General features: G+C 42.1%; 1 protein-coding gene across 3 annotated transcripts in view; it reads left to right on the top strand.

Moving 5' to 3' along the window:
• Positions 1-451: 451 nt before the first annotated feature.
• The window catches only part of scaf1 (SR-related CTD-associated factor 1), a 69,172-nt gene continuing 46,224 nt past the window's right edge, over positions 452-23,399 (top strand). Inside the window, exons 1-2 of one of the 3 annotated variants that reach the window (XM_059953552.1) lie at positions 452-573; positions 19,541-19,667. In XM_059953552.1, coding sequence (XP_059809535.1) covers positions 19,574-19,667 — 94 coding nt within the window. In that variant the 5' untranslated portion in view covers positions 452-573; positions 19,541-19,573. The remainder of the gene's footprint in view (positions 574-19,540; positions 19,668-23,399) is intronic. The other 2 variants (XM_059953553.1, XM_059953554.1) reach the window with 2 other exon arrangements.

Below are 23,399 nucleotides of genomic sequence, written 5' to 3'. Positions count from 1 at the left end.
GATTCAAAGGTGATTTTACTCCGGTACGAAAGAATATTAGCAGAAACCTTAACTAAAACCTAACCATAGCATTTTCAAGCGTAATTTTTCAAATGCTCGCCAAAGGGGGTAACCGTGTCGCAAAACACTGGCATTCCCCTTTAAGAAACCACTCTGCGGCTTCGTGAATTTCCGTCACAATTCGGCGGTCCCGCCGCCCCTACTCTCCTATTCGGCAATCTCCGTAACCATTCGGCAACTTCCGTGCCTCTCCATCCTCCCCTCGTTCTTCCCCGCTTCCGCTCGGCTCCCCCCTCCCAGCCGGAGCCGGTCCGGCGGCGCGCCGCGCATCCTGGGAATTGCAGTTCTTTTTCCTGCTGCGACGCCTTCGGGTTCCAGGGCGAATACGAGGGAAGTTAAACTACAACTTCCGGCATGCCGGGCGATGCACGCGCTTGCGCATTGCGCGGGAGATCGGACAGTGCATTGTGGTAAGATGGTGGCTTCTCCATTGTTCAGCTGTGTGTTTGCAAGAGGAAAAAATCCCCTGAAAGCGATCAGTGGAGGAAATAAGGCTTGAATTTCACATGTAAGGTAATATTAAACTCACTTCTGTAAAAAGGAATGGAGTTAGCGGGAATCTGGCGCAATTGAATTTTGACTCTAATGGATTAAGAATCTATTAATCGCAGTGGGAGCAGTACAGCAGGGCATTAACGGGCATTTCTGGCCAAAGAGGGTGAAATATTGTAGTCCACAGTAATATAATGCTCATACAGCACGATAATCTGTTTTCTCTCCTGTTTTCCCCCTATTCAGTCCTCAATTATCAAGATCTAACTTAGTGATGGCGGGGAGGGGTGGGGGGAGAGGTGTGGAGGAATGGGCATCATCTCCCGTCTTCCACTTTCTACCGATCCCTCTCCACTACCATAAACCACCCCCCACCTTAACACAAAGCAGTATTTGAAATTATTCCACAGTCACCCTGGTGACCAGATCACGGCCCCATCCTGTTGCTGTCTGTACTTCCGTCTGTCAACTTTGGGGCAACATTTATAATAGTTTTAATGTTTCTGGCTATATTTCTCCCAGAAAAATATCAACATATATTGGCCCTGTGTCTGCAATATATGATGTATAACTTGTCAAAAATCTTGAAGAATGCTCATGTCTTCTGTTGCACCTGTACAAGCCATACGTGAGTGAAAATATTTCTTGGAGGATTCATTTTCTGTGCAGATATAAGCTGGTATTTTACTTTAATTCGTGTACATATTTTGTGCATTTTTTCATCATTGCTTTCAGGATGTCATTGTCTATGGAAGTGAAACATTTCTGTTTAGATAACGAGTTTGAGCAACAAGATTGTATGATTAGTAGATGCTTTGCAATGTGTCACATTCCAAAACTTAGTGTATCCTTCACTGTGTGATAATTCTCGTGTTAGTTTGGAGTGGCTTTGCTAACTAACGTTGTGGTAATATTGTGCCTTGTATAAATTAGAGACTGGATCAAAAAAATTTACACTTCATTGAAGATGATTGCAACTATTGTGGTTTTATGGTTTTTCTCTCTGCTGTAGTTTGTGAGTTCTGACTTTAGATGTGAAAGTAAAATAGACAAAAAGAACTTTTAATGATAAAGTAACTGAAAGTGGAGAGGGGAGGGTGTGCATCCAGAGATGCTCTTCTGCACACCACTGTTGTAATGTGTGGTTACTTGAGTTACTGTCACCTTCCTGTCAGCTTGAACCAGTCTGGTCATTCTCCTCTGACCTCTCTCATTAACAAGACATTTTCATCCACAGAGCTGCCACTCACTGGACTATTTTTGTATTTTGCACCATTCTCTGTAAACTCACATTCGACGCCACGCTGTTGCTTGTGGTTGAATTTTGACTTGTGTCGAGTCCACCCAATGAGCCTTGTACCTAATTTCTTGCTTTGTTGTCCCATTCATCATCCTGCTTTGTGGTGAGTTTATAGGGATTTTTGTTTTGGAGGTGTGGGGTGAAATGTATAGATTACTGTGTATTGCAATTGTAGACATAATTGCCACAGAGTTGATCTTCCTGTTAGGAGATCCCAATTTCTCCCCCAAATACCTAATCTCTGCATCAAATAGCACAGATTCAAATATTAGAAGACTCTGTAAAGCTTTCCATTTGGATTCATTGAAATTAAAGAGTGTGATAGCAGTTCTGATATTAAATTAACAACCCTAAAGTTTGTGAACTTGAGTCCCTCTTTAGTAAATTGTAAAATATAAGAGAGTAATTCTGCTAACGCATGATAATCCCAAAGGAAAAAGAAAATCCTGAAAGCTAAATGACTGTTAATATAAACTTATTAATATTTTGATAGTAACAGACACTGAAAGGGTAACTTTCAGCTATTTGGAGTGAAGTTTGGAAATATTTGTACATGCAGCGTGTTGGAGGTCTGTGGATCAGAATCAGGTTAATATCACTGGCACTTGTTGTGAAATAAGTAAACTTTGCAGCAGCAGTACATTGCAATACATGATCATCATGGCTTTGGAGATTTTATGTGCAAGACATGAAGGCTGGTGGGCTGGTAGGTGAGGGGTTTCGGCCCAAAACATTAACTGTACTATTTTCGGTAGATGCTGCCTGACCTGCTGAGTTCTTCCAGCATTTTGTGTGTGTTGCTCGAATTTCCAGCAACTGCAGATTTTCTCTTGTTTGTGACATGATCAATGTTCCCTCCAATTTGTACTGACCAGCATGTGCAAAAATCTTGTGCTGTGTATGTTTTTGCCCAGTGACAACATGTGCACACTTAATAATTTCTTCAATAAAAGCAGTGTAAATAAGCCTGCAGACAAATCATTATAAACTCTATATTGCCAACACTGTCTGCATCAGAAACGGGAAATGTAATTGAGTACGATCGTGAAATATACTTAATATGCCAATGAGGTAGAGGGAGATAACTTTTTGTGTGCAGTTTAAATTCTTTTGTGTACTAGTAACAAAAGACTTGTGTGAACATTGATAATATAGGGGAAAACTGTAAATTACAGTAAGCATATATATGTTAAATAGTTAAATTAAATAAATAATGCAAAAACAGAAATAAAAAGTAGTGAGGTAGTGTTAATGGTTTCAATGGTCCATTTAGAAATCAGATGGCAGATGGGAAGAAGCTGTTCCTGGATCGTTGAATGTGTACCTTCAGACTTCTGTACTTCCTTCCTGATGGTAGCAATGAGAAGAAGGGATGGGGTGATGGGGGTCCTTCCACTGCCTTTTTGAGACATTGCACCTTGAAGATGCCCTGAATACTATGGAGGCTAGTGCCCATGATGGAGCTGACTAATTTAACATTAACTTGAACTATTTAAAATCCCACAAATTGTAGTTGACACTGAGTCAACTTACTGTTTTAAATAACGGATTGATAGGCTTTTGTTAATTGAGAGAATTTGGGTGAAGTTGTATAGGATCAGATTTAATATCACTGGCATGTGTTGTGAAATTTCATGTCACATGCCGCTGATAACCTGATTCTGATTCTGAAATTTGCAAACTTTATGGCAGCAGTACTATGAAGTACATGATAAATAAATATAGAAGAAAAAAAACTTGAGTTACATTAAGTCCAGTATGTGCTTTCAGGCTTCTGTATCTACTTCCCAATGGTAGCAAAGAGAAGAGGGCATGTCTGGGACGGTGGGGGTCCTTAATGATGGATGTCACCTTCCTAAGGCATTGCTCCTTGAAGGTGTCTTGGATACTATGGAGGATGACTTATTTTACAAGTTTCTTCAACTTACCTAGCTCTTGTGAGTAGCCCCACCCACCCCCCCCCCCCCCATACTAGGCAGTGATGCAGCCAGTCAGAACGCTCTCCACAGTACATTTGTAGAAGTTTTTGAGTGTTTAGTTGACAAACCAAATCTCTTAATGGATATAATCTGTATGTCGGGCCCAGATTAGGTCCTCAGAGATATTAACACCCAGGAACTTGAAATTGCTCACTCTGTCCACTTCTGATTACTCTGTGAGGATCGGTTTGTGTTCCCTCATCTTACCCTTCCTGAAGTTCGCAGTCGGCTCTTTGGTCTTGCTGATGTTGAATGCAAGGTTGTTGCTGCAACGCCACTCAACTAGATGGTATATCTACCTCCTGTATGCCCTCTCATCTTCAACTGATATTCTACAAACAGATTTTTTATCTGAGATTCTATTATAAGGCAATTTATAGATGGCATTTCATTTACACAGTCATAGTTAGGTCAGTAATAATTTTGTTGACAGGTAAACAGCCACTCTTACTGAAACCATGTGTGATTCTTGGTGAGACCACACCTGGAATATTTTATAGGGCTTGTTTCCCTTTCACAGGAACAGTATGCTTGCAGCAAAGGTTGATTTCTGGGATGGGGAATTGTCCTGTGAGGAGACATGGAATAAGAAGTTTTCTCATTGAAAACATGAAAAATTCATCCAGACTTTGACAATGTACATCAGTAGCCACTTTATTAGGTACACCTGCTCGTTAATGCAAATATCTACTGGTAACTATTGATGTGGTATGTCAACAAATACACTCAAAAACTTCTGTAGATGTAATGTGGAGAATATTCTGATAGGCTGCATCAATGTCTGGTATGGGGTGCTACTGCACAGGTCCGAACGAAACTGCAGAGGGTTGTAAATTACTAGCCTAAAAAGTACCCAGGGCATCTTCAAGGAGTGGTGTCTCAGAAAGGCTGTGTCCATTATCAAGGACCTCCAGCACCCAGGGCATGCCCTTTTCTCACTGTTACCATCAGGTAGGAGGTACAGAAGCTTGAAGGCACACACTCAGTGATTCAGGAACAGCTTCTTCCTCTCTGCCATCCAAATTTTAAATGGACATTGAACCTGTGAACACTACCTCACTTTTAAAATATATATTATTTCTGTTTTTTGCATGATTTTAACCTATTCAGTATATATATACTGTAATTATTTTACTTATGATTATTTTTATTTTATTTATTTTCTCTTCAATTATGTATTGCATTGAACTGCTGCTGCTAAGTTAACAAATTTCACAACACATGCCGGTGATAAAAAACCTGATTCTGATTTTAATCAGCCAATCATGTGGCAGCAACTCAATGCATAAACACATGCAGACATGGTCAAGAGGGTCAGTTGTTGTTCAGACCAAACATCAGAGTGGGGAGAAATGTGATCTAAGTGACTTTAACTGTGCAATGGTTTTTGGTGCCAGACGGGATGGTTTGAGTATCTGAGAAACTGCTGATCTCCTGGGATTTTCACGCACAACAGTCTCTGGAGTTTACAGAGAATGGTGCAAAATACAAAAAAAAAATCCAGTGAGTGACAATTCTGTTGGTGACAATGCCTTGTTAATGTGAGAGGTCAGAGGAGAATGGCCAGACTGGTTCAAGCTGACAGGAAGGTGACAGTAACTCAAATACCACTCCTTACAACAGTGATGTATAGAAGAGCATCTCTGAGTGCACAACACATTGAACCTTGAAGTCGATTGGCTACAGTAGAAGAAGACCATAAATATACACTCTGGCTACTTTATTAGGTACAGGACCTACCTTATAAAGTGGCCACTGAGTGCATTTGTGGGATGAAAGTTTTCCTCTCTGAAATATCTAGAACCAAGGATCACAGTCTCAGGATAAGCAGCAGGCTATTCAGAATTGAAGTGAGAATATATCAATTCACTGAAAGTATCTTTGGGATTGCGGACCAGACAGAGGGCCAGACTGGCTTCTTGCAACATACACAAGATGCTGGAGGAAGTCAGTTTAGGCAACATCTATGGAAAAGAGTAAACAGTTGATGTTTCAGGCCAAGACCCTTCATTAGGACCAGAAAGAAACAGGAGAAGGCAGAGTAAGAAGGTGGGGGCAGGGAAGGAAGAAGTACAAGGTGGTAGCTGATAGGTGGAACTGGGGAGGGGTGAAGTAAATAGCTGGGAATTGATTGGCGAAAGGGATAAATGGCTGGAGAAGGGCGGAGAGTTGAGGGCCATAGAGCTCAAGGAAGGGAGCTATGAGAGAGCGTATCACTGAACACCCGACGAAGGGAAGATTTATGTTTTTTGTTTTTTAGGGGTTTAATTAACCTGACTGGCATAGGAGACTTGGTGATGGGTTGGGGGGTGGGGGAAGAAACTGCAGAGTCTTACAGTTCAGAGTCACTCTGGCTCGTGGCTCTGAGAATGGCCAAAATGGTAGATGCCATTCAACCAAGATACTGAATCAAGAGGAGGATAAACCTCTTGCTAACTTGGAGCAGTAGATTTGAAAAGCACTCTGGAATAAATAAATTTAGAAAGGAGTGTTTGGAAAACAAATCTGTTTGATTGTTGGCATAAGCCACGCAAACCAATTGGTTCCTAAGATAGATCCATTCCCTCGTGTTAGTGCTTGGTCATCAAAAGTACGTTTTCTAAGTTTTATTTCTGTTTGCCTGCAGCCTCAACCACAGGAAGTTAATTCCCACCAATTTATTGTCTGTATAACACTTTTGGAGATTCTGCCACTGTGACAAACAATACTGGACTGTTAGTTTTTTGTATATAGAAAGTTTAAATTACACTTTCTTTTTTTTTGCTGATGTTATATCCCGGACTGATGCTAATTTATCTCAATGTTGTGTGATTTAGGATTTGCCACCAGTTGAGCTACAATAGCTTTCAAACATGAAACTTAACTAAATTCCACCACTTGCTAACCAGCAGCTCTGAAACGTAAATGCAAAAAGGCGCTAAGTTGCCGTGGCTGTGTGGACTGGATTGGAGAGCCTGGAATCTGCACGTCTGTGCTATTCCAAATTGAGGCTGCATATTGGCCTGCTTGTTAATTAAATGGTCACTGCACAGGTATGGAGCTGTACCCTTCAATTCAAGACATCGGGGAAGAATGTCGACGTCTTTCTAAGACACTCAACCAAGAGGATGTTAGTCCCATTCTTGTAGCCCAGGACATACTAATAAAAAAGCTTTCCTCCTATTATTGCATTTTGACCTAGTGCACTATTTTTGAGTTTAATTCTTTCTTCTTCAAGACCTTCTTCATTCAGTGTCCCTCTTCAGCTAGAATTAATAGGTTTCTCCTCTTTCACCATCTTCCCATTTTTCCCACAGTGCTTCACAATCCTGATGAAGGACATTGGCCCAAAACGTTGACTCTTTATTCCTTTCCATACCTGCGGACTTCCTCCAGCATTTTATTGATTCGTATTTACAAAATTGAATGATCAAACAACGCACACAAAATACTGGAGGAACTCATCAAGTCAGGTGGCATCTATAGAGGGAGATAAACAGTTGATGGCTGGGGCCAAGACCCTTCATGCTTCTACCCTCTTCTTTTCTAGTCCTGCTGAAGAGTCTTGGTCCGAAATATTGACTGTTTATTCCCCTCCATAGCTGCTGAGTTCCTCCAGTATTTTGTGTGTTTTGTTCTGGATTTCCAGAATCTCACGTGTTTATGATCACCCAGTCCTTGACGTTCTGCACAGCGACTCGTAGGTCTTGATAAACAGAAGATGAGAAGGAGTTCATTACTGAGCTCTATTGAGAAACAGTAATGTTTCAAGTCCCTAACAAGCCAGATTGTAGCAACATAAAATAATTTAATAAATCTGGAATAAAAGGTTAATATTGGTGATGGAGATGAAGGAATTACTGGATAGAGAGCCAATGAGATCGCGTCTGCTGTAGTGGTTCCAAGTCATTGCTGAGGCAGGAGTTGATTGTAGGCATAACCGACCTCTGAAAGCACTTCATCACCAGAGATGTGAGTGCTACTGGTATGGGGTTCCTTTCAAATGGGCTGACCAAGGACAGGTTGCTATTCGTTGGCTTAATGTGAGCTGTGTTCTTGATCTCAGCTAAGTAGTTATTCTCACTCTGAGTGTTAGTGGGACATACACCTGCTACAATCACGTTGTGGTTCTGTCCTGATTCCCCCATCTAGGGATTTTATTTTCCAAGGTGGGAGTCACTTTAGGAGTATATGCTGAGATGGGTATTTAATATTTTTCTCCTTTCCTGTGGAGGGTGAACCCACTGAAGGGGATTCTGGAAAGAGATTTGTGTTTTGGACTGGTCAGAACTCTTCGCTGGCGCCCCCTTTAGAAGTTTCACTGGCACAAAATCCTCATTCTTTCTTCTCCACCTCACCGCCTCAACACCCTGCACATCTCAAACCTCTTTCCCTTTGCCGCTCAACGTCTTGTCAGTGTTTCTACACTCCTCTCTTTGTTTGCTGTACTGACTGCCCGTTACGCTGCTGGTGCTTCAGTCAGCCTTGACAGCTGTCCATCCCTGTCTGTCCTGCAGTTATTTGTGCTAGCTTGCCAGTGTTGTACATGGTTTGTACAGTCCAAACAACAACTTTGGTCTTGGTCTTGGTGGCATTCAGGTTTTCCTTCAAGCCATTAGCTTCCTCAGGGTTTTCACTACTGTCAGCCATACAGGTCCTGAGTGGAGACACAAGTACCATCATACTCAGATGTGGAAGGATTCTTCATTGCTGTTTCCATAACAAATTTGTTTGAACAGTCAGGGTTGTTGGCCCTGAGCTAAGCCTCGAACACTCCATCCTCTATCCTTTGACTTGTTTGGCATGGGTGACCCTACCAAGAGCCAAAGCACCTGGCTCTGACTCAGCCAACATGGCTCTCTGGGTCATTGAGGCACGCGAGCCTCCAAACCACGACATGGTTGTGATCCTCTTGTTGCTTTGTTTGTTGAGATGCCAGGTTATTCTCACACCAAGTGATGCCCAAATTAGTTAGTTAGTGCTTGTTAATGATGCCCAGGAGTGTGAGGAAATATGCCAAGATGTGATGAGTGTGCAAAGTTCTCTTGCGCTGTGACAAAGTAGATGGCACTGAGTACTTGACATGAAGCTAATTGTGAGGAGCTGGTTCGGTCACTTCCAAGCAACACACACACAAAATGCTGGCGGAACTCAGCAGGTCAGGCAGCATCTATGGAAAAGAATAAACAGTCGCCGTTTTGGGCTGAGACCCTTCATCAGGACTAGAAAGGAAGGGGGAAGACACCGGAATAAGAAAGTAGGGGGAGAGGAAGGAGGACAAGCCAGAAGATGACAGGCGAAGCCAGGTGGATGTGAAAGGTAAAGTGCTGGAGAAGGAAGAGTCTGGCAGGAGAAGAGAGTGACTATAGGAGAAAGGGAAGGAGGGAGGGGACCCAGAGAGAGGTGATAGGCAGGTAAGAAGAGGTAAAAAAGGCCAGAGTGGGGAATAGAAGAAGAGGGAAAGATGGGGGGAAGGGGAATTTTTTTTACCGAAAAGAGAAATCAATATTAGTTGTATATGGCCATTACTGTGTTACTGTACAGCAGTGGCCATTTTCCAAACCCAGACCAAAACCAAGACATGCAGTCTTTTCAGCTGGGGTGAGAGGGTGTATTCAACGCGGTGGCATAATGCATTGCAGTGCCCGATTCCTGCCATGGTCTGTAGGGAGTTTGCTCATTTTCCCCATGACCAAGTGGATTTCCTGCGAGTGCTCTGGTTTCTGCCCGCATTCCAGTTCGGGTTAATAAGTTGTGGGCGTGCGACGTTGGCACAGGATGTGTGGCTACACTTTCCCAGCATGATCCTCACTGGTTTGATTTGATGCAAACAACATATATCACTGTCTGCTTCAACGTAAAGTAAAGCGAATCTTCAACTCTAGTCATGTTCAGTGGCAGGTGTGCGCGTCGGGTGGCTTCTCCTAGTCCCACTCGAGATTAGAGTGCTCTCAGAGAGACCTTCCTGATCTGTGTCAATAAACACACCTAGTGACACTATTAACAAGGAACTGCATCTCATTGCTCAGGTGATTGGAGGTGATGTTTATTTTGAGCTGTGCTCGCAGCTACAGGGTGAGCAGGAGAGATTGAGGGGATCTGAAAGAGCCACTTTTTGCTCTGTCCTTCTGGGTGAGAGCATCATTGTGTTGAAGAGTAGGATTGCCAGTGTAACTCCATCGCCCTCCCTGCCTGCCGGCTCCTATGGCTTCACAGTTACTGTGATGACTTCAGGGAGTAAATGCAATAAACTCGAGGGATTTTTTTTTTACTCGAGTGTTGTCAAGTTGAAAGGAGCTGACAGGCTGCCCTGTTCAGATTAGATTAATAAAGCAGCAGCAGTGTGCGTTGAAAACTGTACACGGAAAGTTACTATATTTAAACGGTGAAATTAAATTGTGGGTCAGACAGATGTTTCCAGATGGTGAGACCAAGACGCTTTCTTTTCCCCATTCCTGTTCTGATACGTCAGCCCATGGCTTCCTCTTCTGCCAAGATGAGGCCACTTCTAGGTGGAGGAGCAACACCTTATATTCTGTCTGGGTACCCTCCAACCTGATGGCCTGATAGTGATTTCTCCTTCATTCCCCCTTTCCTCTGTTTCTACTGTGACCTTTTACCTTGTCTCATCTGCCTATCACTTCTCCTCTCCTATCAGATTCCCTCCTCTCCAGCTCTTGACCTGGCTTCACCTATCACCTTACTGCTGGCCTCCTTCCCCTCTCCCCACCTTTTCATTCTGGTGTCTTCCCATTTCCTTCTCAGTCCTGAAGAAAGGTCTTGTCCTGAAACATCAGCTGTTAATTTATTTCCATTGATTCTGCCTAATCTGCTGAGTTCCGCCAGCATTTTGGGTGTGTTGCTCTGGATTTCCAACATCTGCAGATTTCCGTGTGTTTGAGCTTTTTATACCTTCAGTGCCGCTTTATTAGGTGCACCCGTACACTTGCTTGTTAATGTAAATGTCTAATCAGCCAATCAGGTGGCAGCAACACAATGCATAAAAGCATGCAGACATGGTCAAGAGGTCCAGTTGTTCAGACCAAACATCAGGATGGGGGAAGAAATGTGATCTTAGTGACTTCATGAAATGATTGTTGGTGCCAAGCAGGGTGATTTAAGTGTCTCAGAAACAGGTGATTTCCTGGGACTTTCTCCCACAACTGTCCCTAGAGTTTAAAATGAATGGTACAAAAAAAAAATCCAGTGAATGGCAGTTCTGTGGACGAAAATGCCTTATTAATGAGAGAGGGCAGAGGAGAATGGCTAGAACGGCTTACTCAAATAACCCACGTTACAACGGTGGTGTGCAGAAGACAATGATGTGCACTCAGTGGCTGCTTTATTAGGTACAGGAAGTATCGATAAAGTGGGCAATGAGTGTATAAATTAGTCACTAAAATCCATTATAAAGTTCTTCATCCAGGTTTGTCAGGGATGTGGAACCTCATCCATTCAGAAATAAATGCAGTCAATCAAATAATTAAAGAGAAGTTGGAAAACAACTTTATTTTTAAATGGTGAAATTAAAATTTTGGGTCAGACAAGTGTTTCCAGAAGTAAGACCATGAAGCCATACATACACTCTGTATCCACTTTATTAACTACACCTGTTCACCTGCTCATTAATGCTGATTTCTAATCAGCCAATCATTTGGCAGCAGCTCAGTGCATAAAAGCATGCAGGCACGGTCAAGAGATTCAGTTGTTCAGACCAAACGTCAGAATGGGGAAAAAATGTGATCTGAGTGAATGTGAGACAGAAAGTTCATTGATCAATGAATTGAAATCAAAACTGTCATGCTGTAGATGGGCCAAATATCCTGCTTCAATGCTGTTGCTCCTTGCAGCTTTCTGTCGTCTGTCAAGAGCTTTTTCAGTTAATTGTCTAGCTTTTTTTTGTCCCGTTTGCTCATTCCTCACCGGAGGATGTGATTGCGTAACTGGCAGATGCCTCAGCCAAAGGAACATCTTCGGCCTATGACCTGATCCAGTGATTTGACCACAAGGAACATCACGCTGCAGTCTGCTGCTACCTACACTGGGTTTCCCAGGCACATTTTTTGAGCTCTTCTATTTGCTTCCTTGTCTATTGATGTTGAGGCCAGCTGTACTACCTGAATCCCAGCCAGAGCTGAAACAAGCCATTGCTTCACAGATCACATTAATGGCTTTCTTTATGCAAATATCTCTGGGTTACCTGTCTGGCCATCTGTGGACCTGGGTTGTAATTACTTGTCCTTGATAAAGGGCGTGTTATTGATATTTATTGCTTATTTATAATAATTATTTCTTTTTTCTCTCTCTGTTATTTGCACATTTTGTTGTCTTTTGCAAGTCAGTTGTTTGTCCATCCTGTTGGGCATGGTATTTCATTGATTTTATTGTTTCTTTAAGTTACTGAGTATGCCCCCAAGAAAATGAACCTCAAGTGTGTACTATGATAATAATCTACTTTGAACTTTCAAGCCCACTTACAGTGCTGGAGGAACTCAGCAGGTCAGGCAGCATCCATGGAAAGGAATAAATGGTCAACGTTTTTGGGCCAACATCTTCCCGCTTCCTTTCCAGCTCTTTTTCCAGGGTTTTGGCGTGAACCAGCGACTGTTTATCCTTTTCAATGGATGCTGCCTGTGACCTGCTGAGCCCCTCCAGCATTTCGTTACTGTTTCTCTGGATTTCCAGCTCTGCAAAATCTTTTGTGGTTTTGATCAAGGAATATCTTTCACATTGGATTTATCTATTAATGTTTTTTTTTGCCTCTGAGCATGTATATTATATTTCAGTTCTCTATTAGTGACCTAAACTGCTGATAAAGAGCTTCTGAAGCCTCTGTTCAATGAATCAGGTGACATTTGAGAATGTAGATAGGTTTCTGTGAAAAGGTGTGTAGAATTGAGGATTCCAGTTAATTTGGACAGGTACGTTTTGGTCCAATTAAGCGGCTGCCTCAGTATTCCAAAGTTTAATGGAAATAGTTAAGAAAGTATAAAGAAGACAAACTACCATTTAATCGAGTAACAAGTTGTGTACTTGAGTGAAATATGGAACAAATTAGAATACTACCAATACTACAGTGCTATAAAACTGTGTAATAGTTCGTAACAGTTTTCGACAGAGGAATTCACCTAGTGCGCACCGCTGTCTTCTTTTGATTGACTGTAAATGAACAAAATCAGCTCAGACTCGGGTGAGTGCCTTTGTACAATGCTTCTGACGATTGCATCTTCACATCTTCATTGTAACATTCAAGATGATTGTCTGTATGTTCAAAGTTCTTCATAGTTTGTTGATGTAGTTAATTAATTTAATTTTCACTTCTGCCATTTTTGGCATCTGTAAGCCTGAATGCTTGAAACCAGAGTGAGCAAAATAGTTCTGAATTGTCTTACTGCCTATTCTTGCCAACTACCAGTTATAAAACTCACTGATTTTTGAACACAAATAATCACAACTGATGCTGTTTAAAAACAGTTTGCCCTAAGTACGATATGGTGTCTAACAGCCATACAAGAGCACGCAACTAATGGTAGTTAGAAACAGTTTGGCAACTGTCTTCTTTCCCAATTAAATGGCATAGTATCCCAAATAAGCAAAGGGAATCCTTAAAAAGCAAACACGAGGAAATCTGCAGATGCTGGAATTTCAAGCAACATACACAAAATGCTGGTGGAACACAGCAGGCCAGGCAGCATCTATAGGGAGAAGCACTGTCGACGTTTCGGGCCGAGACCCTTCGTCAGGACTAACTGAAAGGAAATATAGTAAGAGATTTGAAAGTAGGAGGGGGAGGGGGAAATATGAAACGATAGGAGAAGACTGGAGAGGGAGGGGTGAAGCTAAGAGCTGGAAAGGTGATTGGCAAAATCTGGCTCTCAGCTTCACCCCACCCCCTCCGTTCTTCTATCGTTTCGCATTTTCCCCTCCCCCTCCTACTTTAAAATCTCGTACTATCTTTCCTTTCAGTTGTCCTGACGAAGGATCTCGACCCAAAACGTCGACAGTGCTTCTCCCTATAGATGCTGCCTGGCCTGCTGTGTTCCACCAGCATTTTGTGTGTGTTGCTTGAAAGGGAATCCTTGCTATTTTCTTGATTAGTTTTTGTTCTTTAAGAGTTATCCCAGAAAAAGTGTCTGCCCCAATTGACCAATAGCCTAATTAACTGGAATTCACTGTATTGAGTTAATTAACGGCATGACAGTCCATATCTGGGTGAAGATAGATCTCTACCAAAGAAGGTGCAAGGCGCTCATTCCCTCTGCTAGCCTGCCGGTCACCTGTGGGTGAGCCGTAGCTTCCCACCCACGCACCTTCAATCAGGGTCACATGAAGCCATGGGAGCAGGTGGCGATGGTCATATAAGCAGCTGGTGCATAATCATGTTCTGGTTATGTGACCACTGACACCAGGCAGACAATCTCTCAAGAGTATTGATAATGGCTGGGGGGTGGGTGGGTCACCCGTCTTGTAAAAACACTGCCCAGAAGAAGACAACGGCAAACCACTTCTGCAGAAAAATTTGCCAAGAACAATCATGGTCATCGAAAGAGCATGATTGCCCACATCATGGGACACAGCACTTAATAACAATGATGACAGTCCACATCACTATAGCTGAGAGACTATAATGCTGTAAGTTTTCTGTCCTAATCCTTACTTCTAACTTTCATTACAATTCCAAGTCTTGGGCTCAAACCACATGGTTTTAAAAGTTAGAGACTTAAGTGTAAAGAAGAATTGGGACAAAAATGAAATATGCTGAAGGGATTCTGCAGATGCTTAAAATCCAGAGCAACACAAATAAAATGCTGGAGGAATTCAGCAGGTCAGGCAGCATCTATGGAAATGTATAAATAATCGGCATTTTGAGCTGAGACCCTTCTTCCGGACAGAAAATGAAGGGGAAGGACAACAGAATAAGAAGGTGGAGGGATGGGGTGGAGGACAAGGTAGAGGTAATAGCTGAGGCCATGTAAGGGTTGGAAGGGGATGAAGTAAGAAGCTGGGCGGTGATAGGAATAAAAGGTAAAAAGCTGGAGAAGAAGGAATCTGATAGGAGAAAAAGTGAACCATAGGAGAAAGGGAAAGAAGAGGGGTGGTGGTAAGGGGCCAGAGGCCAGAGTAGGGAGTTGAAGAGGGAGGGAGGAAAAATACCACAAGTTAGAGAAGTTGATGATCATGCCATCAGGTTGGAGGCTACCCAGACAGAATTTGAGATGTTGCTCCTCGAACCTAAGAGTGGCCTCCTCACAGCAGAAGTGGAGTTCAGACTGACATGTTGGAATTAAGGTGGTTGGCCACCAGGAAATCCTACTTTTTGCAGACAGAGCCGAGGTGCTGGACACTTTGTATTTATAAAGGATCTTCAAAAATGACTTGAGGTGCTGCACAGGAATGTATCAAAAAAATTTTTAGTCATGAGGTGTGTAAATCCCATTGACTGCAATCGGAGATGTGCAGGATGTCAGAATTAGAGATCTTGGAGTGTTGTAATTCATAGAGGGGGTTAAAATAACAATGCGATTTTTAAATTGAGATATTACTCTGTAGAAGCCAAAGTAAGTTCATCAAATTTCTAGAAATAGACCATAAGACATAGGGGCCAAATTGGGCCATTTGGCCTGTTGAGTGTGCTCCACCATTTTTAATATAATTAATGAATGTAGATTAGTATTGGTTTATTAATGTCAAATGTACCAAGTTACAGTGAAGGGCTTGTCTTATATACTGTTCATACAGATCCAATCATTATACAGTGCATTGAGATAGAATAGTGAAAAACAATAACAATGCAAAATCAAGTGTAAAATTCACCAAATGAACGCAGAGAAGGGAAACAAATGAAGTGCAAAAGCCATAACAAGGTAGATTGTGAGGCCATGTGTCCATTGTCATATGCGAGGTCCATTGAAGGAATGTTGATGAAGGCAACGTGGACTTAGCAAGGCACTTGACAAAGTCCCGCATGGGAAATTGGTCACTTGGCATTCAAAATGAGGTAGTAAATTGGATTAGACATTGGCTTTGTGGGTGAAGACAGAGAGTGGTTGTACATGGTTGCCTCTCTGATCTGAGACATGTGATTAGTGGAGCACCACCAGGATCAGTGCTGGGTCAGTTGTTGTCATGTATATTAATGATCTGGAAGATAATGTTGTTTTGCAGATGACATGAAGATTGGGGTGTAATGGACAGTGACGAAGACTCTCATAACTTGCAGTAGGATCTGGGCCAGCTGGGAAAATGGGCGGAAAAATGGCAAATGGAATTTAATGCAGACAAGTGCAAGGTTTTGCACTTTGGTAGGACCAACCAACAATGGTGAGTCTTACACAGTGAACGGTAGGGCTCTGAGGAGTATGGCAGAACAAGGGAATTTGGGAATACAGGTCTATAATTCATTGAAAGTGGTGTCACAGTTTGATAGAGTCATAAAGAAAGCTTTAGCACATTGGTCTTCATAAATCAAAGTATTGAGTACAGGAGGTGGGATGTTATGTTGAAGTTGTACAAGACATTAGTATGGCCTAATTTGGAGTGTCGGGCGCAGTTTGGTCACCTACCTACAGGGCAGTTGTAAATAAGGTTGAAAGAATACAGAGAAAATTTACAAAAATTTGCTGGGTCTGGAGGACATGAGTTACAAGGAAAGGTGAATAGTTTAGGACTTTATTCCCTAGAACGTAGAAGACTGAGAGGAGATTTAATGAGGTAAAGAAAATTTTGAGGAGTATAGATAGTTTAAATGCAAACTGGCTTTTTCCACTGAGGTTGGGCAAGACTACAACAAGGTTGGGTGAAAGGTGAAAAAATTAAGGGAAACATTAGGGGAAACTTCTTCGCTCAGAGAATTGTGAGAGTGTGGAACCAGCTGCCAGCACAAGTGGTGCATGCAAGCTTGATTTCAACGTTTAGAAAAATTTTGGTTAGGTACATGGATGGTAGGGATATGGAGGGCTATGGTCCCAGTACAAGTCGATGGGAATAGTCGGTTTGGATGGTTTCGGCATGGAGTAGATGAGGTGAAGGGCCTGATTCTGTGCTGTGCTTTTCTATGACTCTATGACTAAGATTCTGACTAACAGTGGGATAGAAGGTCTCCTTCAGCCTAGTGGTGAGTGATTTCAGGCTTTTATATCTTAATGCCAATGGGGAAGAAGAGAATATGTCTGGGTTGGGTGGGGTCTTTATGAAGTACTACCTTTGAGGGGATATTGTCGTGTAGTTTGCGATAATCAATTTGTGGTGACGGGATGGGAAGGCTTACATTCAAACTGCTGAAAGGAAACTTAGGGTCTAGCATCAGGAATTTCATATTTCTATATAATTAACACTAACAAGTGGAGGTAAACACCTCAGTCATTAAGAGTCAAATGCACGAGGAAAAGCTGAGCAATTTTCTAGACGAACAGTTCTACTTATGATTTCATTTTTTAAAATGTAGAGATACAGCACTGCAATGTTCTCCATTGGCCACAGATTAATATTTAGGTTCATGAGAGTTTATGTGCATGCTTTAGGTCTCTATGTACAATTAAGGAATGCGCTAATAGCGGAACACAGAGTGCCTGAGCTTATGTTATCTGTTTACCAGTACTCAAAATGTTTCAGGGCATCACAACTAATAAGTGCAGTAAGGCACGTCAGACTATAGAGAAACACAGCAGCATCTTTTTTGAACTGTTTTAACTGGCTTTCTTCCGTATTCAGTCTGAGCTCGTGGGATATGCTATGCCAATCTGATATGAAAGATTTGTGGTAATACAATCTCTGTTAGTGTTGTACTATCATGTTTGATCTTGAGTTTCTGACATGGGTTTCATTAGATGTAGATGTTTGAAAGAAAGCCATGCTCTTGCTGTTTACAAAGTGCCGGCTAATTCCTACACTTGCTCTCACTTATACTAACAAATTAAGTTAAATGCAAATGATTGGCTCAAGTAGTGAAAACACAAGGACGTTCCTGAAGTTAGGGTGCCAATATTCCTTTCTGTAATCCTTAACAAAAATAATTAGTGGTAGCAAAGGATCTCTGCTACAGTTTCGAGATGGATATGTTCAAAGGTTCGTTTTATTGTCAAAGTACGCATGTACAATGCAACTCTGATATTCATCTTGTCCAGATAGCCATGAAATACAGGAAGTCCATGCGAGCTGTTGAAAGAAAAGATATTAACTCTGCCCCCCCCATCCCAGTAGAAAAAAAAATAAACAAAGCTTGTAGACCCCAAAATCCCCCCGGTGGGTCTCAAAGCTGCCACACTGCAATGGTGATAATGACTATATCCTAATATTGCTCCATGAGCAATCATTTTTGATTGTCTGAACCATGCAAAGTAACCAGTGATAGGGTTTTAAGGTTCATCTAAAATTAAGTCTTATGGTCTCAGCAACTTAACCTGTTTAATGGTTCAGTACTTGTGATAATGGCTAGTAATTTGAAGCAATAAGTTGTGAGTAACACCCAAGAAGCAGACAAGTGCTTCTTTAAGTAGATTGGATCAGTTTCTTTAGATGTATTATTGGAGTCTCAGTAATGCGTAAGGGTTGGACAAGAGCCATTGTTACTATAATGGTTGTCACATTTAGTATATGATTTGACTTGTAGTGAACTTTTTGAAGAGATCTCATATTTTTCTTCATCTTAAAAAGCTGAGTGATTTTGAACAGTAATCTAAAACTAGCAAGAATTTTTCCAAGCTGTCTAATCCAAGTGGCCCAAATACCAGTGGAATTTATTTTATTTGGGCGGAGGGGTTCCCAAACTTTTTTTATGCCGTGGCCCGATACTGTTAAGCAAGGGGTCACTGGACGCCAGGTTGGGAACCCCTGATTTAGAGTTACAGCACGGAATAGGCCCTTCAAGCCACATCGCCCTGCACACCCTGACAACCCACATTTAACCCTAGCCCATTCCTGGGACAATTTACAATACCAGTTAACCTACCCAGTATGTCTTTGGACTGTGGGAGGAAATTGGAGGACCTGGAGAAAACCCACACATTCCACGTGGAGGACGTACTGAGACTCCTTACAGAGGACGCCAGCGTTGAACTCCAAACTCCCAAGGACCCGAGCTATAATACCATCGTGCTAATTGCTACACCTCTGTGGCACTCGTTTGACCTTTGATGGGCTGAATGGTCTAATTCTGCTCCTATGTCTTGAGGTCCTGTATGCCATTAGACTTTTAAGACAAAGGAGCTGAGTTAGGCCATTCAGCTCACCAAGGCTACTCCACCGCTCCATCACAGCCAATTTTTTGTTTTCCCTCTCATCCCCATTCTCAAGAACATATCAGCCTCTGTTTTAAATATACCCATTAACTTGGCCTCCACAGCCATCTTTGAGTATGAATTCCATAGAATCACCACCCAATAGCTAAAGAAATCCCTCCTCATCTCTGTCGTAAAGGGATATCCTTATATTCTGAGGTGGGGCCTCCTGGTCCTAGACTCCCCCACTATAGGAAGCACCTTCTCCACATTCTCTCTATTCAGGCCTTTCAATATTCATTGGGTTTCAATGAGATCCACCCTCATTCTTCTAAACTGCAGTAATACAGGGCCAGAGCCATCAATCACTCCTCATACATTAACCATTATGATTGATCCAAGACTGTATTTACTTGACATTTAGACTTTGCTGCCTAGAAGGGACATGTCCCAGTGCAACATCGTGTTCCTCATTCCATGGTATCCTTTCAACTGCCTACTTATTGTCTTTTAAGTGTTGCCAGCGCCGCCACTGCTGATCCGGAATTATGGAAGAAGATGAAAACCAGGATCCACAGCAGAACGAATCTCCGGGGGATGAAGCAGGATTGGATCAGTGCACTGAATCACAGAGAGATAGAGGTACCATTTGCTTTATCTCTCGACACTTTGTTCAACACCCAATGCAGCTGTCCTCTTTTACTTCCCCAAGTGGGAGACTCCACCATAGGCAGACCATCTGTTAGTGTTGAAAGATGAGAGGAACTTTTACCCCCCTCGGCTAATTAATTTGGATCTGACCTTTACTTCAACTCCACATACCTGCCTTGGTTCTGTTGCCCTCTCAATGCTTTCCTGTCACAGATACGGCAATTCTCTAGCCACCATGGCTGGTGACGAGATCAGATTTTTCACTTTATTTTACATAAAATCATATTTCTTTCCTTACCAAATTAAGACAGATACATGGTGTAAAGTTCAACTGTGACCTAATTGAATGATGATCCAGGTTTGAAGCTTGAGCTGAGGTGATCTTTAGTTATTTTGACGCTATAGTGCAGAACAGACCCTCTGGCTCAACGAGCTGCGCCGCCCTGCAGCCCACCTATAGAATCTATGGCCCAATCACAGGACCATTTACAATGACCATTTGACCTACTAGCTGGTACTTCTTTGGACTGTGGGAGAAAACCAGAGCACTCGGGGTGGGGGGGGGGGGGGGGACCCACGCGGTTCACAGGAAGGGACGTACAAACTTCTTACAGACTGCGTCAGAATTGAACTCCGAACTCCGCTGCCCTGAGCTGTATTAGTGCTGCACTAGCTGTTATGCTACTATGGTTCCCCATGGAACGATGATGAAGGTTTGAATACTCAGAACTCATGTTCTCAGTGTTTTTTCGTATTTGCACAGTTTGTCTTTTGTGCATTGATTGTCAGTCTTTGTGTGTAGATTTTCATTGATTCAGTTGTAATTCTGTGTTCTACTCTGAATGCCTGCAAGAAAATTAATCTCAGGGTTGTATATGGTGTATATGGTACTTTGATAATAAATTTACTTAGGCTTCAAAGGGCTCAGAGGTCAATTCTTGTGTTTTTAGTATTATTTGATTGCATTCAAGCTCTCTTCTCACTGTTGCCATCAGGTAGAAGGTACAAAAGTCTCAGGACTTGCACTACCAGATTCAAGAACAGTTACTACCCCTCAACCATCAGGCTCTTGAACAAAAATGGATAACTACAATCATTTGTCCATCCATTGAAATGTTCTTGCAAACAATGATCTCACTTTAAGGACTCTTTGTCTCATTATTTCATGTTCCAATTATTTATTGCTATTTATTTATATTTGCACTTGCACAGTTTGTTGTTTTCTGCACTGTGGTTGATCTTTCATTGTTTCTGTTAGTTACTATTCTGTAGATTTGCTGAGTTTGCATGCAGAAAAATAAATCTCAAGGTTATATATGGTGACATATATGTACTCTGATAATAAAATTTACTTTGAATTTGAAGTGGAAGGAAGCTGATTATGAATATGGACCTAGTAGTCTGAATGAGCTGTTTTCTTTGCCATAAACTTCGTAGTGTAGGAAGAACATCCTTCTTTTCAAATTTTTGACCCTGTTAATTTTAAGCACAGCATGTCAACAGAATCTAAGCATCAGTTAAACAATTATTTATTTAGAGATGCAATGTGGAGTTGACCCTTTGAGCCATGTGGCCACTGCAACCCACTATTCAACCCCATCCTAATCACAGGACAGTTTGCAATTACCAATTAACCTACCAACACGTCTTTGGACTGTGGGAGGAAACTCACACATTCCACAGGGAGGACGTACAAACTTCTTACAGACGGCACCGGAATTGAACCTTGAACTCTGATGCCCTGAGCTGTAATAGCGTCATGCTAACTGCGACATTCCCCTGACGTTAAGTGCAGCTCCGAGTCTGGATGTCAGGAGCAACATGTGAGACACTTCAGGCTTAAGGTCCAATTACCATTCAGATGAATTTGAGTTGGTTGGTACTGAATTTGCTGAAACTATCCTATATTTTAAAATACATTTTATTTACTATCAAAGTAGGGTATACAGTATACAACCTTGAGATTTGTCGTCTTGCAGACAGCCACTAAACAAAATAACGCCATAAAAACAGTTATGAGAAAAAATCCCACACAAGAACATCAGATGTGAGGGAAAAAAACAGATCAAGCAAACCGCAAAGTGAACACTTAACACGCAAGACATTCGACATCAATGTGTAGAGTCCCCTAAAGGGAGTCCACAGCCATGAGTGAGTAAAGCCAGTCCAGCCACAGCCACCAAGGTTAGTCAGTTCAGTGCTGTGTCGATGACTGCAGACCTTGATCAGATGGCGCAAATAGTAAGATGTGGTTCAACACTGAGCACGTATTTAGTTACGGGATTGGGTCATCGCTGTCAAGGTGAGCTTTTTATTGGCCATCTCTACCTGCAATAATCAGCCATCTTCTGGAACTGGTGCTGTGTTTGCGGTGAACGGTGCTGCGAGCTAAGGATGATGAGGATTTAAATCTAACAATAAAGTTTGATGTTCAAAGTGAATTTATTATCAGTGTAAATTTCTATCACTATACACAACCTTGAAATTCATATTCTTGCAAAGCACCCACAGGAAAATACGAAAATACAATAGAATCCCTGAAAAAGCCCTACAGAAAGATCAACCAATGTCCAGTGTTCAAAATCATGCAAATCATAAAAAAGTATAAAATAATAATACTGAGAAAGTGTGCTGTAGTGAATCATAAAAGTGAGAACAGGCTGTGGCCTTGGTTCAGCGCTAAGCCGAGTGAAGCCGTCCCCTCTGGCCCAGGAGCCTGATGGTTGTAGGGCAATAACTGTTCTTGAACCTGGTGGTGTGGGTCCCAAGACTCTCTTGCACCTCCCGCCCAATGGTAGAACCAAGGAGAGAGGGAAACAGGTCAAACGCAGGTAGGCAGGATGGGTTCAGATGGGGAAACTAGGCTGACACGGATTAGTGGGGCTGAACGCTGGTTCGCCGAGCACCGGTGAACACCCTAATGAAATTAATCCCCAAGTCAAGCTGGGTTGGAATGCTTCAAAAAGTTTTGGCATCCACACCAAAGGAGGGAGGGTGGGTGGATGAAGAGGAATTGGTAGGTTAGACAGCTTTTGGTTCTACACAGCAACTCCCACAAGTTGCTACGATACTGCCTACTGTACTGGCTGCATATGGTAAAGGTCACGAAGCCTCAACTCAGCTTTAGCACAAATCCCTGGCGACAAATTTCGGTTGGGTTTTAAAAGAGCATGGGAAAAAGACTTGAGTGTGACTTTTGAGACAAAGGAGTGGGACAAAATTTGCAAAATATGTCAAAAACAATGTCAAGAGACCTGAGGGTGCACCTTATTCAGTTTTAAGATTCTACAACGTTTTTATTGGACTCCAGCAAGGTTACATAGATTAGGGTTGAAAAATACCCCTGAAAGCTGGCGCTGTGAGGCAGATAAAGGGGACTTAGTACATGCGCTCTGGTCCTGTCCCAGAATTCAAGAATTTTGGATTATAATGCATGTATATTGGTGAAGTTTTGGGTATTCAACTCCCTTTCTGCCCCAGACTTTTTGCCTCAAGAGACAGACTTGGGTTACTTGGGGGATAAACACTGTCAAAACTGGATCCAGACAAGTATAATGGTAGGAAGACAAATTATATTTAGAGGTTGGAGGAACTTGGGGGGGACCATCGTTTCAGGAGTGGGCCACAGAAATAGCCAAAGTGGAAGCTTTTGAATGCATGTCTTGCAAACAGTTTGATAGATTGGACATCTATACACAAAAATGGGGCAAATATTTAGGTTTC

This window comes from Hypanus sabinus, chromosome 29 (assembly GCF_030144855.1).
Source record: "Hypanus sabinus isolate sHypSab1 chromosome 29, sHypSab1.hap1, whole genome shotgun sequence".
NCBI lineage: Eukaryota > Metazoa > Chordata > Chondrichthyes > Myliobatiformes > Dasyatidae > Hypanus > Hypanus sabinus.
This window is presented reverse-complemented; position numbering and strand designations above follow the sequence as displayed.